This window comes from Lagenorhynchus albirostris, chromosome 11 (assembly GCF_949774975.1).
Source record: "Lagenorhynchus albirostris chromosome 11, mLagAlb1.1, whole genome shotgun sequence".
Classification (NCBI taxonomy): Eukaryota; Metazoa; Chordata; class Mammalia; order Artiodactyla; family Delphinidae; genus Lagenorhynchus; species Lagenorhynchus albirostris.
In genome coordinates, this window is record NC_083105.1 from 53,427,564 (window position 1) to 53,452,678 (window position 25,115).

General features: G+C 45.1%; 1 protein-coding gene across 1 annotated transcript in view; it reads left to right on the top strand.

Annotated features, from left to right (window-relative positions):
- The window catches only part of PPM1H (protein phosphatase, Mg2+/Mn2+ dependent 1H), a 261,473-nt gene that overhangs the window by 170,307 nt on the left and 66,051 nt on the right, over nucleotides 1-25,115 (top strand). The window contains exon 5 of the mRNA XM_060165666.1: nucleotides 8,384-8,468. Within this exon, the coding sequence (XP_060021649.1) occupies nucleotides 8,384-8,468 (85 nt within the window). The remainder of the gene's footprint in view (nucleotides 1-8,383; nucleotides 8,469-25,115) is intronic.

Below are 25,115 nucleotides of genomic sequence, written 5' to 3' on the forward strand. Positions count from 1 at the left end.
AGCTTCCGGAGGCTCACGGAAAGGAAGTGCTGGCTGGGGTTCTCCTGCATTTGTCCTCCATCATTCTCCAGACTTCCTCTTCCTCTTCAGACTTCAATGTGTTGCTCCTTTGCTTGAATCTGAAGCTTTCTTGATAGTCACAGCCGATGACGTAAGAGCTGTGCAGCGCACCGAGGCAACATCATCTCATTTCACTGAAGGTTAGAAAGGAGGGGGTGTGAATGAGCCGCTACTATTCAAAGCTACTAGCATCCTGGGGCTAGGGCGGGACTCTCTGAAACACTCCAAGAGCGTGTTGTACACAGTGAGACCATTCCAGAGTGTAGCCGTGAACATAAGCTACAGCACATTGCCCACAACACTCACCAGTATATGTTGAGTTCTGCTTGCCCTGGAAAGAGGGAATGTCTTCCAAGCGGTAGGAAGTGTAGCTGGCTGTTTGCTTCTTCCTCTTCCACTTACTTCCAACGGTGATCTCTAAGGGGAAGTGCCGCTCCCATCCCACGGCCACATCCAAACCCCTGGGTGGCTGCCTCGGCCTTGAAATCTGGAAGTCGTGTGGTGGTAGGCAGCCCAGGGGCAGTGGGTGCAGCCATTGAGGTGGGGCAGCGGGGGATGTTTTGTTTTGTTTTCGTTTTATCAAAGTGTCACTGATTTAACACACTGAAAATTTCCCTGTGGCCAATGAAAAGGCATTACAAGGATGCATACTGTCCGTGTCTAAGAGGCATAGTTTCAAGTTCTTAGGTCCTCAGAGAAACGTGTGTGTCAGAGTAGTTCACAATGCCCAGGCTGTGGCAGGAGGGGGAGGATTCCGTATGTACAGACCCTTCTGTACGCCTAAAATAAATGGAATCTAACCATCCAGAGGAGGGGCTGATGAATCCCCGAGTCACCCCATTCATTCTTCATTCAGAACGTCTTTCTGTCGTTTTCATTTGTGAGCATGGTTGGCTGTTCTGCACCTACTTCTGTGGGTCTCCTTTTAGAACACAAGTGATAGAAGAAGGTACAGACATTTTTGGTCTTAACCAGTTCTCATTTTTATAACAAAATTCTGCCACTGGCTTCTTGGTTAGTGGCTTCTGATGCAGCTACAGGAGAGCTTTGCAGTCACACCTGAGCTCTGAGAGACGTTTGGGGCCCAGGAAGAATTCTGTGTCACTTAATGCTTGGGTCCCACAGGGTTCACGAAGACTGGTAGTGCTACAAAGATGAATTAGCATTTAGTAGGGTTCCGGGCCTTTTGTGAATATGTGGCCAAATCCGGGCAAATAAATTCCTCTTCAGAATTTACAAAAGGAATGTTTCACGATTCCTGTAAGTCCAATGATACAAAGATATGTAAAGGAACATTAACTTTCTCTCCCACTTCCATGCCTTTCTCCCTACTCATTCAAACATAACTTATATTGTCAGACAGCCAGGTGTCCAGGTGTCCAGTTAGTACAGTGATAGCCTTATTCACTCTCTGATAGTGCAGGCAAGAGGCAAAGAGAAAGCAAAGTGTTCCGTTTTCCCCACACGAGGGCACCGGGCCAGGGTCAGGTGATGACATGTAGCAGGGCAGGAGGAATCTTCTCGGTGTTGAGGAGCTCTGAACAAAAGGCTGTGCCTTTGGACCAGGGGATGGGGGTGGGATGGCAGGTAGGTGGTGGAAAAGGGAAAGGACTAGGAGTGGAAAAGTACTGAGTCAGAGTGGGGAAAAGTATCTTAGCCAGGACTCCTGGTGGAGGTGCCTAGGCTGGGTAGGCAGAAAGGTATGTAAATGTGACCCATGGTGGGGTGGGGAGAGGGAGCCCTGGCCTGCAGCTCCCCTCAGAGACTGCAGAGCCCTGGCTGGGCACCAGGGGTGGGGAGGGCAGCTTCCCGGCAGGCCTGCCCAGTAGAGCCTTTGCAGAGCCTGAAGGAGCGGAGCACACACAGGATTTTGGCCTGGAATCAGATACTTCATGTATATAGGGTATCTATATATAGTTTCTGTTTTTATAAAAATGGGATTATTCCCCATATTACTCTGCAACGTGCTTTTCTTTTCTTTTTTTGTTTTTGCGGTACTTGGGCCTGTCACTGTTGCGGCCTCTCTCGTTGCGAAACACAGGCTCCGGACGCACAGGCTCAGCGGCCATGGCTCACGGGCCCAGCTGCTCCGCAGCATGTGGGATCTTCCCGGACCGGGGCACGAACCCATGTCCCCTTCATCGGCAGGCGGACTCTCAACCACTGCGCCACCAGGGAAGCCCTGTAATGAACCCTTTATTTCTTTAGGATATATTCCCCACAGTAGGGTGGCTGAACCATTTTTTTATGTAGTTACAATTTTAAGAGATTTCAAAAGTATAACAGTCTATGTTCCCTTTAATTATGAGAATGACTTTTTCCCCTCACCCTATGAGAACTATTATGTATTGTTAATGTTTTCAATAGATGTTTGCCACTGTGATGAGCAAAAATTACATTACTTTTACTTTAATTTGCCTCTTCCTGGACCAGTGAGGTAGAGCTTCTTTTCATATGTTTATTGAACGTTTGCATTTTCCCTTCTGGTTGGTTGCCTAATCACATCTTTTATTGTTTTTTTTTCTTTTGCTTGTTTGTCAGATGCCTTTGGAAGGTATCACTCCTGCTTTGAGACGGGATTTAACAGGAGTTAGTGTGATCTCCTTAAGAGAAAGTGCAAAATTGAGAGACTCTGAAATGAGCATCCTGTTTGGCCCTTTAGTTTTCTCTTGACCAGTTTACGTTTTGACCAGCTTGGGGAACAAAACGTAATTCTTTTTGACTCCAAATTGTGACATTCAAGGATATAAGTAGCAGAATTTTCTAGCACCTGTTCTCTGAACTCAAATTTCTCATCGGTTAGGAATAAGTTGCCCTTATCGTGTCATGTGCCTCATATGGGGGGGAGGGTTTGAAAACTATCAGTGTCTTTGCTTTACCTCCTCTTTTCCCATCCTTGCAGTTGACTCACAAAAACACATTAAACCTTATCATTCGCCGTGTTACAAATACTGCCCCGTCTATTAGACTGGGTAAGAAGTTAAAGCATGTATATTTCAGTTAGTCTCTGTGAATGAAAGGCTAGCCTTAACTTTGCAGAATATGCTTAGGAACCACTCCCTCTGTATGGTATGGGGTGCCAGGTGGGAAGTGGTGGCTAGTTGACGAAATCACCCAACCCCTGGTGGCTCCCTCACCTAGTCTCTGGCCAGACACTGAGTAGGTGAATGAAGTGTCATCCTGACCACAGTCATATCCACAGGTCTGGACCTGAGGCCCCAGAAGAAAGGTCAGGGCATGCGCCTAACTCTCCTTGACTTTCGCTGCTATATAGCTTTTTTATCCTCGTTTAGTAAAAACATTTCATAAAATAATGAAGTAGAAGATATGAAGTCTATAAGGATCCTGTGATGAGAGAGTGTACCTTTAAAGGCATTTCTCTACTTTACTGGTTGTTTAGTACAGGATTTGTCAGCCTTCTTCACATGCACTCTGTTCCCTTTGAAACCCCTTCCTCTCACTGCCCTACTCCAGATTGGAGACCGGCTCTCTGACAAATTGATCCCTAGATCAGAGGGATGAAAGAGAGAAAGATCAAAAGGAAGCCGGGAATCGCATAGGAAGAGGCATCATGATGCAGGGACTGGAAAGTTTGGCTGCCAGACTTGCTGTCATTCTTTAATCCATGGGTGTCTCATAAAGGCAAAACTCGGTAGTTCAAACAGAAGTGAAGAATGTTCTGTACATAGTGGACTTAGATATAAGGATCTATTTATGAAAGTAATTAGGTAGGGTTACCCCAGCAGTGAACACTGGAGTTGAATGCTGATACCTCGTCGTGTACGAATTTGAAATGAAAAAACAGAGTAAACATAGTGGTGACTGCATTCTCCCTCCCCTGCCCACTAAGGACAGGGGCCCTGCCTAGTTTTCCCTTGTCGTTTGAGTCACTTTTCAGCGTTGATTCAGCCAGAACAGCATCCTTTTAGGTCCCTTGTCTTTTTGTAAAACCAATGAAAAGGCATGTGGGTTTTTGAGGGCTCAGGAGGTAGACAGACAGTTACAGATCATGTTATTAAGAGAAGTCTTATTTGGGACCTTCGCTTCTGGACACGTCTGTTCATCCACCCAAGTCCAGTTCACTCTTCATCCATTTAGTCGCTTATCCCTCAGCAAACAGTTATTGCGTGTCTGTCACAGGCCACACACTGAGTGCTGGAGATTCAGAAACCAGGGCTTAGGCTCTGCCCAGAAGACATCCTCAGGTAGCTAGAGACAGCCACAGAGGCCGGCCATCTCAGTGAGACTGGTAAGGGCTGTGGTACACCAGGCACGTGACCCTACGGGGTCACAGAGAAAGGGCGTCGAAGGTAGACCAGGAGGGCATTCTCCTGGGCTGACTCTCAGAGAGGAATCAGTTGGCCAGAAGAAGGGAGAGGCAGAGTACAAGGAATAGCAAGTGTGAGACTGAAACCAGAAATATAGGCAAAACCCAGATAATGAAGGAAAGTGGAAATGCTGGGAAGGCACCTAGGGGCTTGCAGTAGGGGATCTGACGTGATGCAAGTAATGCTTTTAAATCATCTTGGTGACCCTGGGGAGCAGAGCTCCTGAGTCAGGCAGACAAGCTCTGATGTGGCCTGAACCCAGGCACTAAAAGAAGAAACCAAGGAAAGGGACAGATTCTCCTGCTACCGAGGGGATAAACTCTACAGGTTTGCTGCCTGTTTGGATGTGTAGAGGGAGAAAAGTGAGATGGCTTCTGGGATACCCCTCCGCCCCCCGGTGGAAAGGGATGCTGTTCCCTGAGGCAGGGACTGCTGGAAGGACAGATTTGGGGGTGTGGTGGGGCAGGATCATTAAGTCTGAAACACGTCGAGTGTGAGATGCCAGTGAGTATCCAAGTGAATATTTGTTGGCAGTTGGCTGTTCCAGGCCGGAGCACAGCAGAGACGTGTGGGCCGGAAAGGATACTTGGAATCATCGGCATGTGTCATGGTTGAAGCCATCGATTCATCCAGTAAACATTAAGGGCGTACAGTCAGGGCCCGCTTCATGGAGTTGTGACCTGTGCGGGCCGCCACATTTGCCTTAATGCTCTGCTGTCACAGTCTTGCAATTCTCATTAACTTTTGAACAGGAGGGCCTGCATTTTTATTTGGCCCAGACCCTAGAAATTCTGTAGCCAGTACTGCTTGTAACTGCCTGGCTCTGTGCACAGTCGTGGGGCCTCAGCGTGAGCAGGACGGACATGGCTCTCGCCTCAGGAGCTGACAGGCCAGCTCGGAAGGCGGACAGTTAAGCAATGAGTAACAAAACAGGTTGCGTTCCATATTGGGAGCACCAGGCTAACAGAGCATGTAGGAGAGGGCTCTAAACCAAATCTTGGGGGTTACAGGGTTGGGAAGCGAGTGCCCAGGGAGGGGGTAGAGAGGCGGAATGGCAGCCCACAACCCCAGAGGAGTCTGAGAGGAGTGTCCTGGGAGGTGGGAGGGAGACCAGGAGAAGCAATGCCTCAGAAGCTGGGGTTGGGAGGGACCAACAAATGCTGCCTAGGAAGGTGGGAATGAGGGCATGGTCACGGGGTGTAGCAGCAAAGAGGCCATTTGGGGACTGGTGAGAGCAGTCAGGTAGAGAGAAGGCAAGAAATGAATTTACCTGTATTTGAGGGATCGGTGGGAGGTGAGGAAGTAGAGCCCCTGAATGTAGATTAATGTGTACATTAATGTGTAATGAGTGTGTAAACCTTGGTTTAGGGGGAAAGAAAGGGGAAAAGACCCTGAAAGTGGGTTTCAGATTAGGAGAGTATTGTTTGTTTGGTTTTCATTTTGGTTTCTGTTTTGTTTGATTTTAAACACAAAGTGTTTTGAGTGTGGTAGCCAAGCCAGCAGAGAGAGAGGTTGGGAATACAGAGGGAATAACTGATGTAGGAAAGACTCCGGGGTTGGAAGTGATGGATGGACTCACCTGGTCAGGAGAAGAGGAAAAGATGGCTGAGGGAGCAGGTGCGATTCCAGGCGAAGGCCCCTCTCGGCTCTGTGAAAACCACCTAACTCTCCTTGTGTAAGCGAACGTCCGCTGCCTCCCTAGTTCTGCTCTCTTCCTCTCAGACTCAAGGCAAAGCTTCTCCTAAGTTCTCTCATCTGTTTTTTTTTTTTTTTTTTTTTTTTTTTGTGGTACGCGGGCCTCTCACTGTTGTGGCCTCTCCCGTTGCGGAGCACAGGCTCCGGACGCACAGGCTCAGCGGCCATGGCTCACCGGCCCAGCCGCTCCGCGGCATGTGGGATCTTCCCGGACCGGGGCACGAACCTGCGTCCCCTGCATCGGCAGGCGGACTCTCAACCACTGCGCCACCAGGGAAGCCCTCATCTGTTCTTATATTCAATTAATATTCATGGGGCTCCTGCTAGGTGGCAGGCAAGATACCAAGCACCTGGAATATGAGAGTGAACAAAACAGACCAGGCCCCTGACCTCCTGACACTTAGGTCCTGGAGGAGGCTCTTGCATAGTCTGGTTGGCCGCTCCCCACAGGCCCACGCTGCCTGACACCCCATCTTCCACCGTCCCTTCCTTCCTCCTCTTACCGCGATCTTTTATGTCCCTCCCGGATACCCACCTTTCTTAGTCTGAGCCTGGAAGCTGGAATTCAGGGGCCATGTAGGAAAAGGGAGGGAAAAGAATTAGGACTAGCTTTTAGCAAAATTTTGAAACAGAAGATTGCTGTGGGAATTTACTGCATAATGCCTTTTGCTCTAGTGCCCCACATTCTCTGGGCCCTTCTCGCTACTTTAAGATTAGGCCCTAAGCTTGACCTTCCTGACCCCTCCTTTCAAGTTCTCCAGGTTTCTCCAGCCTCTATCAAAACCCCTACTCTTACTACAGTTCTTCTCAGCCGATAAGTAGGACAAAGACGATTTCCGTTAACTCACACTGACTTGTGAATGGCGGATATCACCTTTCCTGGGGTTGGGGGAGGTGGGTTGCATTTTACAAGTGACTCTGGGTTTATAAGAAGGAATCTTGAATCTGTCCTATTTTGGGCGGCATAATAAAAGAAGTGATACGCGTATTACAGCAAGAGCCGCCCTCTTCCCAGGGTCAGTCCCCGCAAAACTTTCCCGTTTTCTTACAGTTCCACCATTTTTCTCCTAGATCCATAAATTCTCTAATGCCCCCAAGATTTTTATGGTCATCTCCTCCCTTGCCTGCCCCCCTCCCCTAGTTTCTATGACAGCAGCAACTGGGCATGGGTGGCGGGGGGTTAGCAGGGGAGGGGGTTTAGCAGCTGCAGCCGTTTATAGGGATTGTTGCCAAGTCGGGGGCTGCCTGCCTCTGCGGTGGGAGGGAGGGGTGCCCGGGGCTTCTTGGCACAAAAAATGCAGCCTCCCCATGTCAATGAGGCATCCAGCCAGAGCTGAGCTCAGTGATGGTATTCCCCGTGCTTGTGGCTCTTCACAGAGAAGTGTGCTGGGTCCCCAGGTCTCTGGCTCCCTGATACCAGGAGCTTTGTGGTTCGAGTAGAATGCAGCTCCCCTAGCCACTTGGATTTGTCGTAGAAATGGCAGCCTTCCGCCACAACTGATCGATAGCTGGCCGGCGGCTGCAGGGACCACTGCGGAACAAGGTCTGAGCACAGGAGGCTCCACCGAGAACAGGCTTAGGGAAGGCTGCTGCACAGTTATCAATCCGGCAACTGCTCTTTTAGACGCCTGCTTTGGGGAACTCTGTTCTCTCAAAAGTCCCAGAGTCGGCAGTAGCTGTCGGGCACACTTTGGAGAGTATGTGAATTTCCTGAGCTTTAAGATGAGATAAGAGTGGTTTTCCTGGACCCAGGCTATTACCCTAGAAACTGAGGAGCCTAGGTCCGGCGTTCTTAGATTTTTAACGTGCCTCTGAATTCCCTGGGCATCCTACGACAATGCAGATTCCAATACAGGAAGTCTGCGGTGGAACCCGAGAGTCTGCATTTCTAACAGGCTGCTGGCTCACAGACACTTTGAGTAACGGAGATCTGGAGCTGCACTGTCTATCTACTACACTAGCCCGCTGTGACTGCTTAACTTCAGGCTAAATGAATTAAAATTAAATAAAATTAAAAATTCAGTTTCTCAGCTTGCACTCACCGTGATTCAAATGCTCAGTACCCACATGGGGCTGGTTGCCGCCATATTGGACGGCACAGATTCATGAGCTAACGAGAATGTCATGCTCTTAAAGATACTTACAATGTGGGGAGTTGGTAACACTGAGCTTTGCTGTGCAGGTCAGAGGAAAAAGTATCCTCTGAGAGTTTCAGGTGTATTCTGAACTAAGCTGTGGAGTTAGGACAGAATCGAGGTACTTATGAGATTGGCTGCTGACATGCATTTTCACCATTTCAGGGCCATAATCATCAGAAATGGAGAGATCATCCCCATGTCTTCGGAATTCACCCCTGAGACTGAGCGCCAGCGACTTCAGTACCTGGTAAGAGTCACGTAGGTCTGGCAGAGCGCCGCCGCGTCAGGGATGGCGTCGGGGCTGTTTTGGAGGAACATGTTGCTATTGACCTGGGAGCAGGCCCACAGCAGTAAAACGACATATGGCGTTAACACCCCCCATACACGCCTCCTGGGTCACACATCCTGGCTCCGTGTGTGACGACACACTCCACCTCCGTGAATTTATTATTGTGGCTGGTTTTCTCCCATCTGTGACCGATCAAAGACATGGCATGCTCTGTTTCCTTTAATGGCTTGGTATGTACAATACGAAATGTGGTGGTAAAGAATGCTGATACGTCTTCCCCAGGCCTGCCACTACTTTAACTCAACCAGAGGGGTTCAGACGAGTCTGAATCTCGGGTGAGCAGCCCCCAGAGTCTGATGACACACCAGGACTTCCTGCTCCGATATGAAGTCTCAGGGGCCCTTTGGGAGAATTGCAGGTGTCAGAAAATCTGTGTCTACCCTGAAAATAAATTCTCCATGTTAGATCTCCCTCTTTGGAGTGAAATTATGAGAGGGCTCTAGGAGGGCTCTTTGGTTTTTCAGATCTTGAGAATTTTTGCTTCTTCGAAAATTTGAGCTTTCTGAAGAACAGGGTATATTCCCTGCCCTCACATTCCATGCAACGGTGATGATCATACAGGATTGCTTTGCAGTGGGCATCTTTCGGCACTAGCTGTGAATAGTAGTTCTGTGGGTGAACTGTTTTCTTGCCAACTGGCTTTCTTTTTAGACGACAAGGCTAAGATAGTGACCGTCTGCTCTTAGGAAAGAACTGATCCAGCCTACTCCAAAAGGACTTCGCTCACGTCTCTGAATTCCAGCATGTGGGAACAGTCAGGATTTGATGACTTCGGTTGATTTAGCAAGAAGTCGTGCACTTCCCTCAATTCCCTTGACTGTGTTGTGTTGGTTTTACTCGGTAGCTAAGCTGTGTTGCTTTTGGTACTCACCTGGTCCATAAGACAACAGGAGTCCAAAGCCAAGGTAAAAATGTTTCTTCACTCTTTGACTACGGTTATTTTCCAACCTATCTGTTGCTATTTTCAAGCAGGTAAACTTGAAGCCCCTCCGGGGGCCCAGATGTTAGAGCCTTTCACTTTCTTTGGCCATCCAGGCAGGGGGAAGGGACTGGCAGCAGCCGGCAGGACCTCATCCTGCCCCCATCCTTAGTCACCAGCTGGGTAGCTTTGTTACAAGTCTCTTAACCTTTCCAGACCTTGGTCTGTCCCTTATAAAGTAGAGAGCTAGACCAGAGGGCCACCGAGGACCTCAGAGCTGCGAGGGTCCTTCCAAGTAGAGTTCATAACAGCCAGCCTCGCTGCCCCCTGGCTGACTCTCTCCAGTCCATCTTCCACAAAGCCCCCCCCACCACCACGTGATCATCACATAGATCTTGTCACTCTCTTCCCTAAAAACCTCTGGCTCCCCACAGTGTACAGAAGGCAGACCCAGAATTGGGCGTCCCGCCCGCCTCTCCAGCATCATTTCTTCGTTGCCCTCACCAGGGACACAGTGCATCCGGGGCTGCAGCCACGGAGAACCGTCTTCCATTTCCAGGACACACCGTGATCTCTCCGATCTCCATGCCTTTGGAAATATGCTCTGCCTGGAGAGCCCTTCCCTTTGTCTCTGCCGGGAAAACTCCTCCTCATACTTTGAGACCCCAAAAGAAATGTCACTTCCTCTAGGACATGTCCCCTACCCCTCGCAGGGGGCCAGTCCCCGGTGCTCACACAGCGCCCTGTGGAAGCCCACAGCGTGGCTGTCAGCATGTGGTATTGTATTGCTTTTTCCAAGTCCCGTGTTCCCTTCCAGACTGAGTCCCGGAGGGCAGGCCCCTTACCTTAGGGACCTCACGTTGTCAGTACCTAGCACAGAGCTCGTATTGAATCAGGGTGTGTCGACCAAAGGGGCCAGTGTTCGTATTGATGTCTGGGTCATTACCACACAGCACCTCCCCTGCTTCCCCTGAAACCTCTCACAGTGGCACCAGGCCTTTGCCTCCCATGCCTCAGCCCCTCCCTGTCCCATCACCTCCGTGACCCTTAGTAAAAACCATTTCCTGTTTTCCTGCTAAAGGCAATGAGTAATAGCAGATCCACTTTTTTTATTTTGAAATACTTTCACATTTTCACGTGGCAAGAATGATACCAAGAGCTTAAAACATTAACTTTTAAGGAGGGGGAGGGGAATGCTGACATTGTTCAGATTCAGATTCCAGTATCAGTGGTCTGTTTTGGGACGGCTGGAATAAGATGCATGTGGCTTCAGAGCTCAGCCTTGTCACATGACTGCGTCTGAGATTTCTACAAGGCCCTTCACTGATCCCCAGCTTCACTGTCAGTAATGGGCACAGAAAACCCCAGAAGGCAGGTGCAAAGATGAAATGAAATAATATATGTGGAAGTTTTTGTGGCACGTAATACTCATTTGGTTATTGTTGGGTGAATCAGAGTCTTGCCACTTCAAATTCTACTGGTCTTCACACCTCAGTGATATTGTCCCTTTATGTTTATTTCAGAATCACTCCTAATGGTCCTAAAATTAATGTGTATTTTGGTGTTACTCTTGCACAATCAATGGACACTGTTAGCCCCCAGAATAGAGTCTTAATATCTGAATTTCTAAAAGGTGAGAACACTGTCCCCATTCTTTGTCATCCTCACTCCTAAACCGTATAGGCTTCTCTATATGGAAATTATACCTAAAACTTTTCTCCTCAGACAACAGGAGTGTAAATGACCAAAACATAAAATATCCTGGTTGTCCAACTTCCTGTTCCATCAGGAATCTAGGAATGTGTGCTTTGGAATGAAGAAATCCAGTAATAATATTCACATGATCTGTGATGTGAATCTTTGTGGTGAAGTATTGGAGAGCATTAGGGGGCTGGGAGCATAAAATAACCTTGTGGTGAAATCTTTATGTAATGGATTTCAGAGAACTGGGAGGTTTATAGCATAAAATCTTAAAAATAATATCAATTATGAGAGGAAAACACAGGGTGATGTGGGCTGCTCTCAGCCCAGCCCAAACAAGAGCTGTGTGACCTCAGGTCTCTCACACAATGAATGTCTCTGAATCTCCTTTCTTCCTGAGGGAAATGTGTAGGAATACTTGCCTTGAAATATTCATTACACGTTCGGAGGTCATAGTGAAAAGTAATCTCACGATAACATAAAATACAATATGTATCTTATAATTTTAGGTGCATCTAATCCAACCAGTTCATTTTGGGGGAACATCAGTTCCCTTGAACTAATTGTGAACCACTTTTGTGCAATGAGAGCTGTTGTATCCTTTACATAATCTAAATGAATTAGTACGTCACCAGAAAGTTAACAATGTATTCCTTATTCTTAGGTCAAATCAAATTTCATTTTCATGATGTCTGAAGAGACATTTAGGATAGAATCATGAAAACTTCCAGGTCCCTAGAGACTTGTTTGAGCAGCCGACTGCAGTCCCAGGGCTGTTTGACTTGTAGAAATGGTTAATGATTTTCTTAGAGGTGGGGAGGGTTCAGAGCCCTTCGTACATGAATCGTGTTGATCCACGTCGGACAGGAATGTTCTTGGTATGCACAGTCCAGACGTTCGGGGATTACAGAACTGGAAGCAGATTACAAGATGATGGATGTGCAGGCGCGTTACTTTTGTTTGGTCTTGCATCCTGACCTCAGAGGGCCCTTCAGACGGCTCTCTGGGTAATGTGAACTTTGTTCTGTAGATTCTTGGGCTGGGCGATTAATCACGCAGGCTTGAGGTTTTGACTTGTTCACATGGAATGTGGCAGGTGTGCGATGGAGGGGTCAGGGGCCATGCACTTCTGCCCCAGCAGTCAGGGAGAGTTGATGATGCTACGAGTCACGACTAAGCCTTGCTTTTTTTCTCGCTGGGCTTTTTTTTTTTTTTTTTTTAACGTTTCCAGGGTGATTGAAATAAAATATTTAAGGGGGTCCACCAAGCTGGACAGAATGTTTTGATGGAGTCGATGCCCAGATAGGAGGGAAAGCGGTCTGGTTTGTGGGCGTTTCTCGGCAGCGTTTACTGCTCTGATGCTGCAGCTTCCAGGAAATCACGCCCGCGTTTACTTCGGGTGACAGCTAGAAATGGGTCTCCCTCTAGGGGGGACCTCTGTAAGCCCCGAGGTGTGAGAGTAATGGCTTCCCCCTCCATTCTGCCTGGACATATTTATAAACTCTGATTTGATTAGGTTAAGATGTGCTGGTATCATCAAACCTTCAAATAATGTACGTCTGTCCTTGTAGATAATCCAAGTCCGCAGCTGTTTATCATCAAGGGCAATGTACAGAAGAGATGAAAGTGGGTTTCAAATGCACATTTGATACACACAAGTGCAACATTATCTTAGGTGATTTCTTGCGGTGTCTTTGGAACTGCCTGCAGCCTTCTACACCAAGTCTGGTTTGATTTGTCTGCCGTTTCCCTAGTGCTGAGCTTGGAAAGGTTTCAAGGGGGACAGCATTGTACCTCTTGGCTCTCTGGGATTTTTCACGCTCAAGAGTTATCTCCCAAGAAGTATATTTCTTAAGCCTGAACCTGCTTTTAAGACAAGATGCTATCATTGGGAAGGGTCATATGTGCTAGTGAGTAAAAATGGCGCTGGCCTGCCACTTCGACGTGGCCCTTAACCTTGAGCAGGTTGTTAAGCCCGGGAGCCTGGCTGCAGTCACAGGGAGACAACTTCACCACTACTCTGCTTTGCCTGATGGCTGAGTCAGGGACAAATCCACTCCAGCCCCACCTCTCTCCCCATTTAACCCCCCTTTGCAAAACTGCATTTGAGTTTCAAAATCTTGAATTAAAAAAGACGGCAGGCTAGAGTGGTTGTTGACATTTTTCATGTTTACTATAGGTTCCATTGATCACACCAGCATCATGAAGAAGCCAGGAGAATTTTAGAGCATGAGATTGGCACTGCCCAGGCTTTCAGGGCAGAACTTATATGTGGCTGCCCTAGGAGCACTCCCTGGCTCCGGGAAGACTCTGAATACATTAGCCCTTATAACTGAACCTCGCCACTTCTAGAGCCTCATTTTGAAAATGAATATAAACGGATGTATTATTTATTCCAGGTTGGGAGAGGTCAGAAACTTAGCATGGAGGCATTCTAAACCTACTATGCAGACCTAAGAAAATGGATTCCACACAGCTGAACAAAATCATCAAGAGAAGGAATCCCTACATCTTCTTTTTTTAAAAAAAATCAGTCTTTCTGCGCAGTTGCTATACATAAATGATCTTTAGACTCTAAAGCCCCTATCCCCCAAAACATTCTGAGTAAAAAGTTGGGCACATAAAGCTGGAGCCGTCTGCCCATAGGGTCCCTGAAGAATTGATCTTAGTGTAAGGAAGCAACATAATGTCATACATCCTTTAAATATATCAAAGTCAAATATGCTTTGAGAGAGGTAGATAGGATTCACTGAAGTTTATTAGGGCAAAAACTTAACTGTAAAATGCTTTCTGTGCTTCAGTTGCTTTATTTGTGAATTAGGGTAATTGCAGGACCCTCACAGGATTGGAATGAGGGTTAATGAGTTAATATTTGTAGTGCTTACAATAGGGCCTAGATCAGAGGCAAAATAAAATGTCTTAGCTTTCAAATATAACTATATGTGAACTTTTTCATGGCCGTCCTGTCATCGGGACTACTGTGGCCTTTTATAAAATTTCTCAATTCCATTTGCTTAGGCAAAGAGATTGGAGATATGCAGGCATATCCTTTTTGCTGACCTGCGTTGTTCACTCTACAAATGAATGCCTTTCCCCAGATTTTTACTGGGGAAGAAAAAGCGTTAGGCATATGAATATGGAAACCTTATATGTTTTATGTAAATGAACACTTTTTACCCCTTATTCTATACATTAAACTGTTGTAGAGTTGACAGATTTTGGCAATTTTGTTTAATATCTCTATTTGTATTCCAGTTTCCATGTGACTCCTTTATCATAAGATCTCAATTTTACAATTTTAAAGTTGTTTTGGGGGCATGCTACTTCTCTGTGGCTGATGAGTGCAATCCCATGTCGAAATTTAAATGTGAACCTTCCTTGAGATCCACATAAACCAGACAGAACTTTATTTAATATCCAGTTCTGTAATAGCTTATATATGCAAGCTTGGTTTTTGCTACTTTGAGATTTTAAGGACAAATTAAGACAGGGAGAATTTTTTAATGAAAGACTCCAACCCATATGTATTTAGGTCTCGGTCATTCCACATTTCTTCTTCTTCTTCTTTTTTTTTTTTAACCCAAACCAGAATATTCTCCTCCTGCACTGTACATCAGGCAGCCAGCCTTGGCTTTGGGAGAGCCATCTCCTTTGACTGTTCGTATGACCGTTAGTGATCACCAGTGGCTTGGCCGACTTTATTAATTTCATTTCATTTGTGACCTTAGACTTTCTATCAGGATAAATCATCTTGAAATGTAAGGCTTCCAAACCTCCTCTCATATAACCTGACAAAGTTTTCTTTTCCCCGCTAAGGGCAAGAAAGAGGAGAGATTATTCAGTTTTTTAAAGGATGTATATTGAACACTGAAAATCCTCATTTTGATAACTTGCTTTCACATACTGAGAGTTCTAAACATTTAAAGAATTAATTCATATAAAATTTTTCTAGGTAGATGACTTTACATTCCTCTTCTGGAATGTGACTTCTCATTTCATGCATGGGTATTTTGCCTTTCCATATTCTGCTGATGGGAGTGGAAATTGGAAAAACTACTTCGAAAAAGGATTTGACCCAGCAGTTTCACTCCTAGGTATATACCTAACAAAGTGTTTACCGCTGTTTACACCAAAGGACAAGAATGTGCATAGCAGCACTGTTTGTAAGAGCCCAAGCTGGAAACTGTCCAAGTGCCATGGAGAGTAGAATGGATAAACTGTTCACACAATAAATGCTGGAGAGGGTGTGGAGAGAAGGGAACCCTCTTGCACTGTTGGTGGGAATGTCAATTGATACAGCCACTACAGAGAACAGTATGGAGGTTCCTTAAAAAACTAAAAATAGAACTACCATATGACCCAGCAATCCCACTCCTGGGGATATATCCGGAAAAGATGAAAACTCTAATTCAAAAAAAGATACATGCACCCCAGAGTTCATACCAGCACTATTCCAGTAGCCAAGACACGGAAGCAACCTAAGTGCCCATCGACAAATGAATGGATTAAGAAGACGTGGTACATATATACAATGGATATCACGCAGCCATAAGAAAGAATGAAATAATGCCATTTGTAGCAACATGGATGGACCTAGAGATTATCATACTAAGTGAAGTAAATCAGGCAGAGAAAGAAAATATCACTTACATGTGAAATCTAAAAAAAGACACAAATAGACTTATTTACAAAACAGATTCACAGACATAGAAAACAAACTTATGGTTACCAAAGGGGAAGTGGGGGAGAGGGATAAATCAGGAATTTGAGATTAACATATATACACTACTATATATAAAATAGATAAACAACAAGGTCCTGTACAGCACAGGGAACTATATTCAATATCTTGTAATAACCTATAATGGAAAAGATTCTGAAAAAAAATTTTATATATATATATATATGTGTATGTATATATATATATATGTATATATATATATGTGTGTATATATATATATATATATATATAACTTGTGGGCTTCCCTGGTGGTGCAGTGGTTGAGAATCTGCCTGCCAATGCAGGGGACACGGGTTCGAGCCCTGGTCTGGGAAGATCCCACATGCCGCGGAGCAACTAAGCCCGTGTGCCACAACTACTGAGCCTGCGTGTCTGGAGCTTGTGCTCCACAACAAGAGAGACTGCGACAGTGAGAGGCCCGCGCACTGCGATGAAGAGTGGCTCCCGCTCGCCGCAACTAGAGAAAGCCCTCGCACAGAAACGAAGACCCAACACAGCCAAAAATTAAAAAAACAAAACAGAACAAAACTTTTAAGCATAACAAATAAGATTAGACATCAAAAAAAACCTGAATCACTTTGGTGTACACCTGAAACACTGTAAATCAACTATACTTCAATAAAAAAATTTAAAAAAAATTTTAAAAACAATGAAAAGGGGGCTTCCCTGGTGGCGCAGTGGTTGAGAGTCCGCCTGCCGATGCAGGGGACACGGGTTTGTGCCCCGGTCCGGGAGGATCCCACATGCCGCGGAGCGGCTGGGCCCGTGAGCCATGGCCGCTGAGCCTGCGCGTCCGGAGCCTGCGCGTCCGGAGCCTGTGCTCCGCAACGGGAGAGGCCACAGCAGTGAGAGGCCCGCGTACCGCAAAAAAAAAAAAAAAAAACAATGAAAAGAAGATCCTTTTCAGATTCGCTCTGACCCCACTCTTTGTTCCTTACCCCTGAATGTAGCTCCATTTCCACCCATTCTGCCTTCCTCATTCTCCCCTGCTAATGCGTGAGCTCTAAGCGGAGGGGTCTCTTTTTTATATTTTGAATCCCTAACCCCTGGTGCCTACACCTGCAGGAGCTCATGTGTTAGTTGTGTGAATTCCATTGGTTGGATACCCCAAAACCTGGGATAATCCCCTTATTGGCTGGCACTACTCATTGGCAAGCTGACCACAAAGAAGCAGAAGGAAAATTTATTAGAAGGAGGAAGCATTTTGTGTTCCCCAGCAGGCAATTTTGAGGAACCTTGGGAAGCACCGTCTCAGTGTCCGCAGGAAGCCTGGTACTCAGCCTCCTCCCAAGCGCAGTACATACGTATCCCTCCCTGGGATCTGGGTTCCTGCTTCTACTCCCTGTTTTCTCCCCGCCTTGCATCCCCAAGGTGCTCAAAGCTCTCCCCTAGCCCAGGATGGTGGGGCTCACGTCCATGTACTCTGGAGCGACACAGACCTGGGTTCGGGGACGCACTCTGCTCTACTGAGAGGCTTCCTGGAAGGTCCCAGAAGGCCTCTCTTCCTCTGGCTTGTCCCCTCCTAGGACGGCTCAATCCCTCTGTGACTCAGAGACTCTTAACTGGGATGGGACGGTTGTGTGTCTTCACAGTGCTGTGCTCACCTCCATCCCCTTCCCTTGAAGCTGGTTTCTGCCCAGAACTAGAGAGGAGAGCAGCCGGAAGAAGATGCTCAATCCTCCCGCCCCATCTCTGGTGTCCTGGCATTTCTTGACACAGCAGGTTACTCCAGCATCCTTTCTCTAGAGAATATGCCTCTTCTTGTTCCTAGCCAGATGTAACCATGTCTGGAAATGTATTCTTATTAGCTGCCCAGACACTTAAGTGTCAAGGATATGTCCTACCCTCTTTTTTTTTTTCTTTAGCAAACCTGTACTCTCCAGAGTCCTTAAAAGACTCTTGACCACCTGCCTTTGGTTTTGCGTGGGCAGTGGTTACCAGGCCTTTCCTCCCAGGTACCATTTGTGGTGCACACCCGAACTCCGGGTGTACCTCCACCCCTCTCCCTTCAGTTAGGAGCATTCAGTTATGCTTCCTTGAAGGAAAGCCTCAAAATTCAGGATAAAAATGAAGGTACAAAAAGAGGTCCAGTTTTTTGTTTTTTTTACATGCGGCGGGCCAGCACACTTTAAATTGGATTTTAGTATAAAACACATTTCTAGGTTTCTGGTTGGCATGCTTACTCAGTAGAGGAGAGACATAATATAATTTAGTTCTTAGGATTGTAAAATATCATGGGGTTTTCAATGGTTTGTCTGCACCCACGTGCTTGTTGTTTTACAGGAAGGTATCTGTGAAATGATAAAAAGTTAACTGAATCCAAAATATGTAATGCGTGTCCAAGATTGTTTTTATGTGCCGTGGACCTAAGTTTTATCTTTTTCTAAAGATTGAAAGCTATGTTGTATTATTTTGTAAAGTTTCAATGATCACAAAAGGTGATTGTGTAAAGCAGGTCAGAATGTTCTGTATTCATTCTTCCCGCAAATACTTATTTAGAGCCTTTACTGTGATCAGTGCTATGCTAGGCTCTAAAGTGTAACTGAGGTTTTAAAAATAATGAACATATTTAAGTGTAGCTGGTATTACTTGTGTCATCACGCAGATGTTTCTAACATACATATATCCAAATAGCATCATCAAAGAGAAAAAGCTAAAATATATCCAAGCATGGCAGATAAATAAGGAGGGTGTAGGAGAGTGTCCAGAATTTTCATTTTGCAGGTGGACATGGGACCTTAGATGTGTGCTTGCTCCCATTTTGGATATTGATCCCATTAAGGTCCACGTTTTTAATAGGCCAGCATCCCTAGGAGATGTGCCTTGGAAAGGGGCAGTCGTCATATATACATGTTTATGAGCTGCCCAGGTATGAGCAGTGGAGTAAAGTATGCCAGAATTGTCCATGAATCCTACAAGTTTGGGGTCAGAAAATCATTGGATTTTATTGCTGAAAGGAACCTAACAAATTCCGGCTCCCACGTTTTGCAGACTCTAAAATTTGTGTGTGTTGCTTATACTGTATTATAAGTAAAATCGCTTTCGAGGCTCAAGATTCCAAAGTGCTGACTTGAGCGATGCTTCCAGCAGGGCAGGCCAGCACTAGTGAAGTAACGCTAACCAGTCCATGTTATTTGAATGCTGGACGGATCCTAAGAAATGTTTGAGTCCCCAAGTTGCTGGGCCACTCTGCTTCTGAGAACAAAATATCTGTGCTGGCCCATTGGGAAGCAGTGTGCTTCAGCATCCCCTGCATTGGAGCCAAGCCTCTGCCTGGGGTGGCCCTTTCCAATGATTTTAGCATTCCCTCAAACTATTGGAGTAAGAAGGGGCAGTTAAGCTCCTTTCAATAATTTTTTAAGACATAGTTTAATAACTGGGTTCTCAAAAACTAACAAATTTTAGAGTATTTTTAAAATGAAAGTAATCCGTGTTCAATGGTAGAAATATTCATGAATGTAGATAAATTAAAAAGAAAACCGTCAGATAATACTGTATAATATTTTCATGACTTTGAGTGTATGTACATATATAAACATGTATACATATAACAGCATATTATGGACTGAATGTATGTATCTCTCCCCTCACATTCGTATGTTGAAGCCCTAACTCCAATGTACTGAATTTGGAGATAGGGCCTTTACAGAAGTAATTAAGGTTAAATGAGGTCATAAGAGTGGGCCCTGATTTGATAGGATTAGTTTCCTGATAAGAAGAGATACCAGAAAGCTCGATTTCTCTCTCCACAAGAGCACAGAGGAAAGGCCTTGTGAGATGCAGCAAGAAGGCAGCAGTCTGCAAGCTGGGAAGAGAGCCCTCACCAGGCAGTGAATCTGCTGGCATCTTGATCTTAGACTTCCCAGACTCCAGGCTATGAAAAATAATTTTTTGTTGTTTTAAATCCCTCATTCTGTGGTATTTTGATATGACAGCCTGAGCTAAGATAGACTGTGCAAACTTTCATGAGTATTACACAAAAAGATACACTAATAAGTGTGTCTTTCCCTCAGAAAACCAACAGGTATGTGTCCCATTATATTTTAGCATCTCATTTTTCGTTCATCAGCCACCTATTTGTTCTATTTGTACTTAGTTCTTGAGTTTTTTTGTTGTTGCTGTTGTTTTTTAACATCAATAACTCCATCAGGTCTGACAAATACAACAGGAGTGAGTATTGAAAATGTTGGTAAGAAGGAAACCTACAACTAGGATGCAGATGGTGATTTTTTTTTAACATCTTTATTGGAGTATAATTGCTTTAAAATGGTGTGTTAGTTTCTGCTTTATAACAAAGTGAATCAGTTATACATACACATATTCCCCATACCTCTTCCCTCTTGCATCTCCTTCCCTCCCACCCTCCCCATCCCACCCCTCTAGGTGGTCACAAAGCACTGAGCTGATCTCCCTGTGCTATGCGGCTGCTTCCCAGTAGCTATCTATTTTACATTTGGTAGTGTATAGATGTCCATGCCACTCTCTCACTTTGTCCCAGCTTACCCTTCCCCATCCCTGTATCCTCAAGTCCATTCTCTAGTAGGGCTGTGTCTTTATTCCCATCTTGCCCCAGGTTCTTCATGACCATTTTTTTTTTTCTTTTTCTTTTTTTAGGTTCCATATATAGGTGTTAGCATACGGTATTTGTTTTTCTCTTTGTGACTTACTTCACTCTGTATGACAGACTCTAGGTCCATCCACCTCACTACAAATAACTCAATTTCGTTTCTTTTTATGGGTGAGTAATATTCCATTGTATATATGTGCCACATCTTCTTTATCCATTCATCTGTTGATGGCTATTGTAAATAGAGCTGCAATGAACATTGTGGTACATGACTCTTTTTGAATTATGGTTTTCTCAGGGTATATGCCCAGTAGTGGGATTGCTGGGTCGTATGGTAGTTCTATTTTTAGTTTTCTAAGGAACCTCCATACTGTTCTCCATAGCGGCTGTATCAGTTTACATTCCCACCAACAGTGCAAGAGGGTTCCCTTTTCTCCACACCCTCTCCAGCATTTATTGTTTGTAAATTCTTTGATGATGGCCATTCTGACTGATGTGAGATGATATCTCATTGTAGTTTTGATTTTCATTTCTCTAATGATTAGTGATGTTGAGCATTCTTTCATTTGTTTGCTGGCATTTGTATATCTTCTTTGGAGAAATGTCTGTTTTGGTCTTCTGCCCATTTTTGGATTGGGTTGTTTAGTTTTTTGATATTGAGCCACATGAGCTGCTTGTAAATTTTGGAGGTTAATCCTTTGTCAGTTGCTTCATTTGCAAATATTTTCTCCCATTCTGAGGGTTGTTTTTTTGTCTTGTTTATGGTTTCCTTTGCTGTGCAAAAGCTCTTAAGTTTAATTAAGTCCCTTTTGTTTATTTTTGTTTTTATTTCCATTTCTCTAGGAGGTGGGTCAAAAAGAATCTTGCTGTGATTTATGTTATAGAGTGTACTGCCTATGTTTTCCTCTAAGAGTTTGATAGTGTCTGGCCTTACATTTAGGTCTTTAATCCATTTTGAGTTTATTTTTGTGTATGGTGATAGGGAGTGTTCTAATTTCATTCTTTTACATGTAGCTGTCCAGTTTTCCTAGCACCACTTATTGAAGAGGCTGTCTTTTCTCCATTGTATATTCTTGCCTCCCTTATCAAAGATAAGGTGACCATATGTGCGTGGGTTTATCTCTGGGCTTTCTATCCTGTTCCATTGATCTATATTTCTGTTTTTGTGCCAGTACCATACTGTCTTGATGACTGTAGCTTTGTAGTATAGTCTGAAGTCAGGGAGCCTGATTCCTCCAGCTCCGTTTTTCTTTCTCAAGATTCCTTTGGCTATTCGGGGTCTTTTGTGTTTCCATACAAATTGTGAACTTTTTTGTTCTAGTTCTGTGAAAAATGCCAGTGGTAGTTTGATAGGGATTGCATTGAATCTGTAGGTTGCTTTGGGTACTATAGTCATTTTCACAATGTTGATTCTTCCAATCCAAGAACGTGGTATATTTCTCCCTCTGTTTGTATCATCTTTAATTTCTTTCATCAGTGTCTTGTAGTTTTCTGCATACAGGTCTTTTGTCTCCTGAGGTAGGTTTATTTCTAGATATTTTATTCTTTTTGTTGCAGTGGTAAATGGGAGTGTTTTCTTAATTTCGCTTTCAGATTTTTCATCATTAGTGTATAGGAATGCAAAAGATTTCTGTGAATTAATTTTGTATCCTGCTACTTTACCACAGATGGTGACTTTAAAGCAGTGTAAAAATATGTCATGGCGGGATATGTCCTAGGTACACATGGAATACACATGCATTCTGTGGTGGGCCTGATTGTAATGGAAAATGTGTCATGTAAGATGTGAAATGTGCTGTGGCAACCAGCCAGAGGAAGAAAAATACCACAAAGAGAGAGAAATCCAAGGATGTGACATCCGTATCAATGGGGGATGAATATCACAGTAATTCCTCAGAGCTAGGGCACGCTTTTTCCTCTTACCTTTTGACATACTTGAAGTTGGGATATTTTACAGTTGATTGTTGCTGTCAGCCAGGTGGCAGGCATGACATGGCTGTCATCTCCTAAGCATGAGCAAACATCAAAAGAGCAGCACCAAAACTTCAGGACTGGCATCCAGCAGCTTGAAGGAAAACCCTGCAGACAGAAGTGAAGCACTTTTTGGATGCAACTAGTCGTGCAGAGGGGCTTGGGGAGGAGTGACCAGATTTGCTCAGCCACATTCCCAAAGTGGGAGTCAGAAGCAAGCGGGCTCCGGAAGGTTGCAAAGCTGGCTTCTGTCTTGCAGTTCTTCTGTGGGTTGTTTAAGAAATGCTGCATGACCAACGCACCCCTGAAACACAGCCCGCTCTTGTGTGGAAAATCACGAACACGGGATGATTCAGAGTTGGAAAGCAATGAGTGCCATTGGATTCTAAATGTGAAAACGTTTTGGAACAGTCTTAACCGATTCACTTCACTTATATATTCCTTCCTAAATACGCACAATAGTGATAGATAATAGAATTTTGTCTACATCTAAAGGAGTTCTTTCAAAAACAATAAATTAAAAGTTTGAAGTGGGAAAGAAAGCACCATGCATCGTTTAATTGGCAGCTTTTTTTGCCCTTCCTTAGAGGTAACGAAATAATGGCGCATCTAATAAAGGGCATCTTAGAACTGATGAAATACGGTAGCCTGTTGTTACAAGGGGGGAAGCAGGAGTTTTGTTGAGACCCTGAAAGGCTCTGCATGTGAAGGGGCAACGGATGTCACAGGTGACACACGGTTCAAGGCCCCTTTGAGGCTGCCCATCCCCAGAAGGAGGGGCGAGGTGGCCCCTGCAGACAGCAAGCTGCTGGGGAGTTCCCAGCTACCCTGCAGACTTCTCCTGGTACAACTGCCCAGGCAAATGTATTCCAGGAGAAAGGGCACGAGGGTACAAAATGTACTTAGGAATGGCCTTTGCATCCTAACCTGTGTGTTATGTAATGCATATGTGTACCTGTGTTTATACACATGCATACTCATTTATGTATACATGTACGTCCTATATAGATCTGTGTATATATATGACACGATTCACGTAAGCTCATACACTTGCACACTCACAGACACATTGTTTGATATGGTTTTTCACAAATAGATCAGCTCTTTCTGTGTAATTACATATTCTGTATAACACCTTTGTATGTGATTGCACAGAATTCTTTTGTGTGGATTTATGCGGGTTTAATCACTCGTATTATTAAATGATTTCTTCTCGCTACTTGAGGAGCATCCTCATGGCCAGGTTGTGTGCAGATCTGTAACTTTTTGTTAACTGGATCGTCATGGGTGCCTGTTTGTGGTTCATACTTGGCATGGATCACAGGCCTGTTGTTGCCCACTTACTGTGTTTTGTAAATGTGTGCAGGTTAAAGGACCAACATAAGGGTTAAGATGGGGGTTATGGGTTTGATATTAAGGTTAAGCTCTAGAAACACCCATTCCTGGCTGATAGCCTTGGGCTAGGTGTCTTAACCTCTCTGGACCTTAGTTTCCTCCTTTGTAAATTGAGTCTATGACATGTGCTTTGTAGGATTGTTGAGGTAATAACATAAGGTGTATCGAGTGCCTGACACATGGTAACCCCTAAATCAGTGTCACTCCAGCTTGGAGGGCGGGGGGGGGGGGCGGTGGGTAGACAAAAACGCCATGTTAATTCAGTCCCAAAGTTCTGAGAGATGATCGAGGGTACATAAAAATGCTGCTGTTATTGACTGTTAATGCCTCTGGTCCTTAGTTTTCACGGGTGGACCAAAATAAAGGCGAGGAATAGAATGGTATCTGCTCTGTAAGTACGTCTGGCTTTGTGGGCATGACTTGTGCAGTTGCCCAGGGCCCTGCACTTGGTTTAATGCTCTGCTGTCACCTTCTTGGAATTTTTAATTTTGAATAGAGGCTCAATATTTTCCTTGTGCCCTGGGCCCCACAGATTAGGTAGCCAGTCCCGCCCATAAGGTTGGCGTGGGTGTGCAATGAGAGCTCAAGAAATACTTACTGTAGTACTCAGGATGTAATAAGGCTCCATGATTACTAGAGGGCTAAATTCTTTTCTTTTTACGAGCAGAGACAGTCATGATAAGTGCACTGTAGATGCCATTTCCTTTCATTGTTAGAACAGTATGAGATAAATCTTCAGTTAATCTCGATGTACAGGTAAAGAGACTGAGGCCCAAGCGCTTAAATCACCCGCTAAAATCACACAGCTTATAAATTCAGAGCTTGATTCAAACCCAAAGTTTCACCCAACGCCTACCCCATTGACCTGCGCTATGACTATTAGTTTCCTCCCTCCCCCCTCCCCCCCCTCCCCCTCCCTCCCCAAGGAACTTCTCTGTAAAACCCAGTGTTTAAGTGTCCTTGATACCCATAGGCAGCCCAAGCCTCATCCCCAGCAGAGGTTTCAGGGCCCCTCGAAGATGATCCAGAATTCCCCTCCGACCTGGAACCTGCTGGTTACAGCAGACAGGACAGCCCCTCTTCTCATTCTCAGTCCTGTCCCATCCTGTCCCCAAAGCCTGCCCAGCATCACTGGCTCGGAGTTTTTAGCTGGTCCAATCTGACAGCCTGGGGACAGTTCAGCTTGATGCGCTTAGCTTCTGACGGCTACCATCCAGCTGAGACCTCCAGACCACCATGAGAATCAGTGGG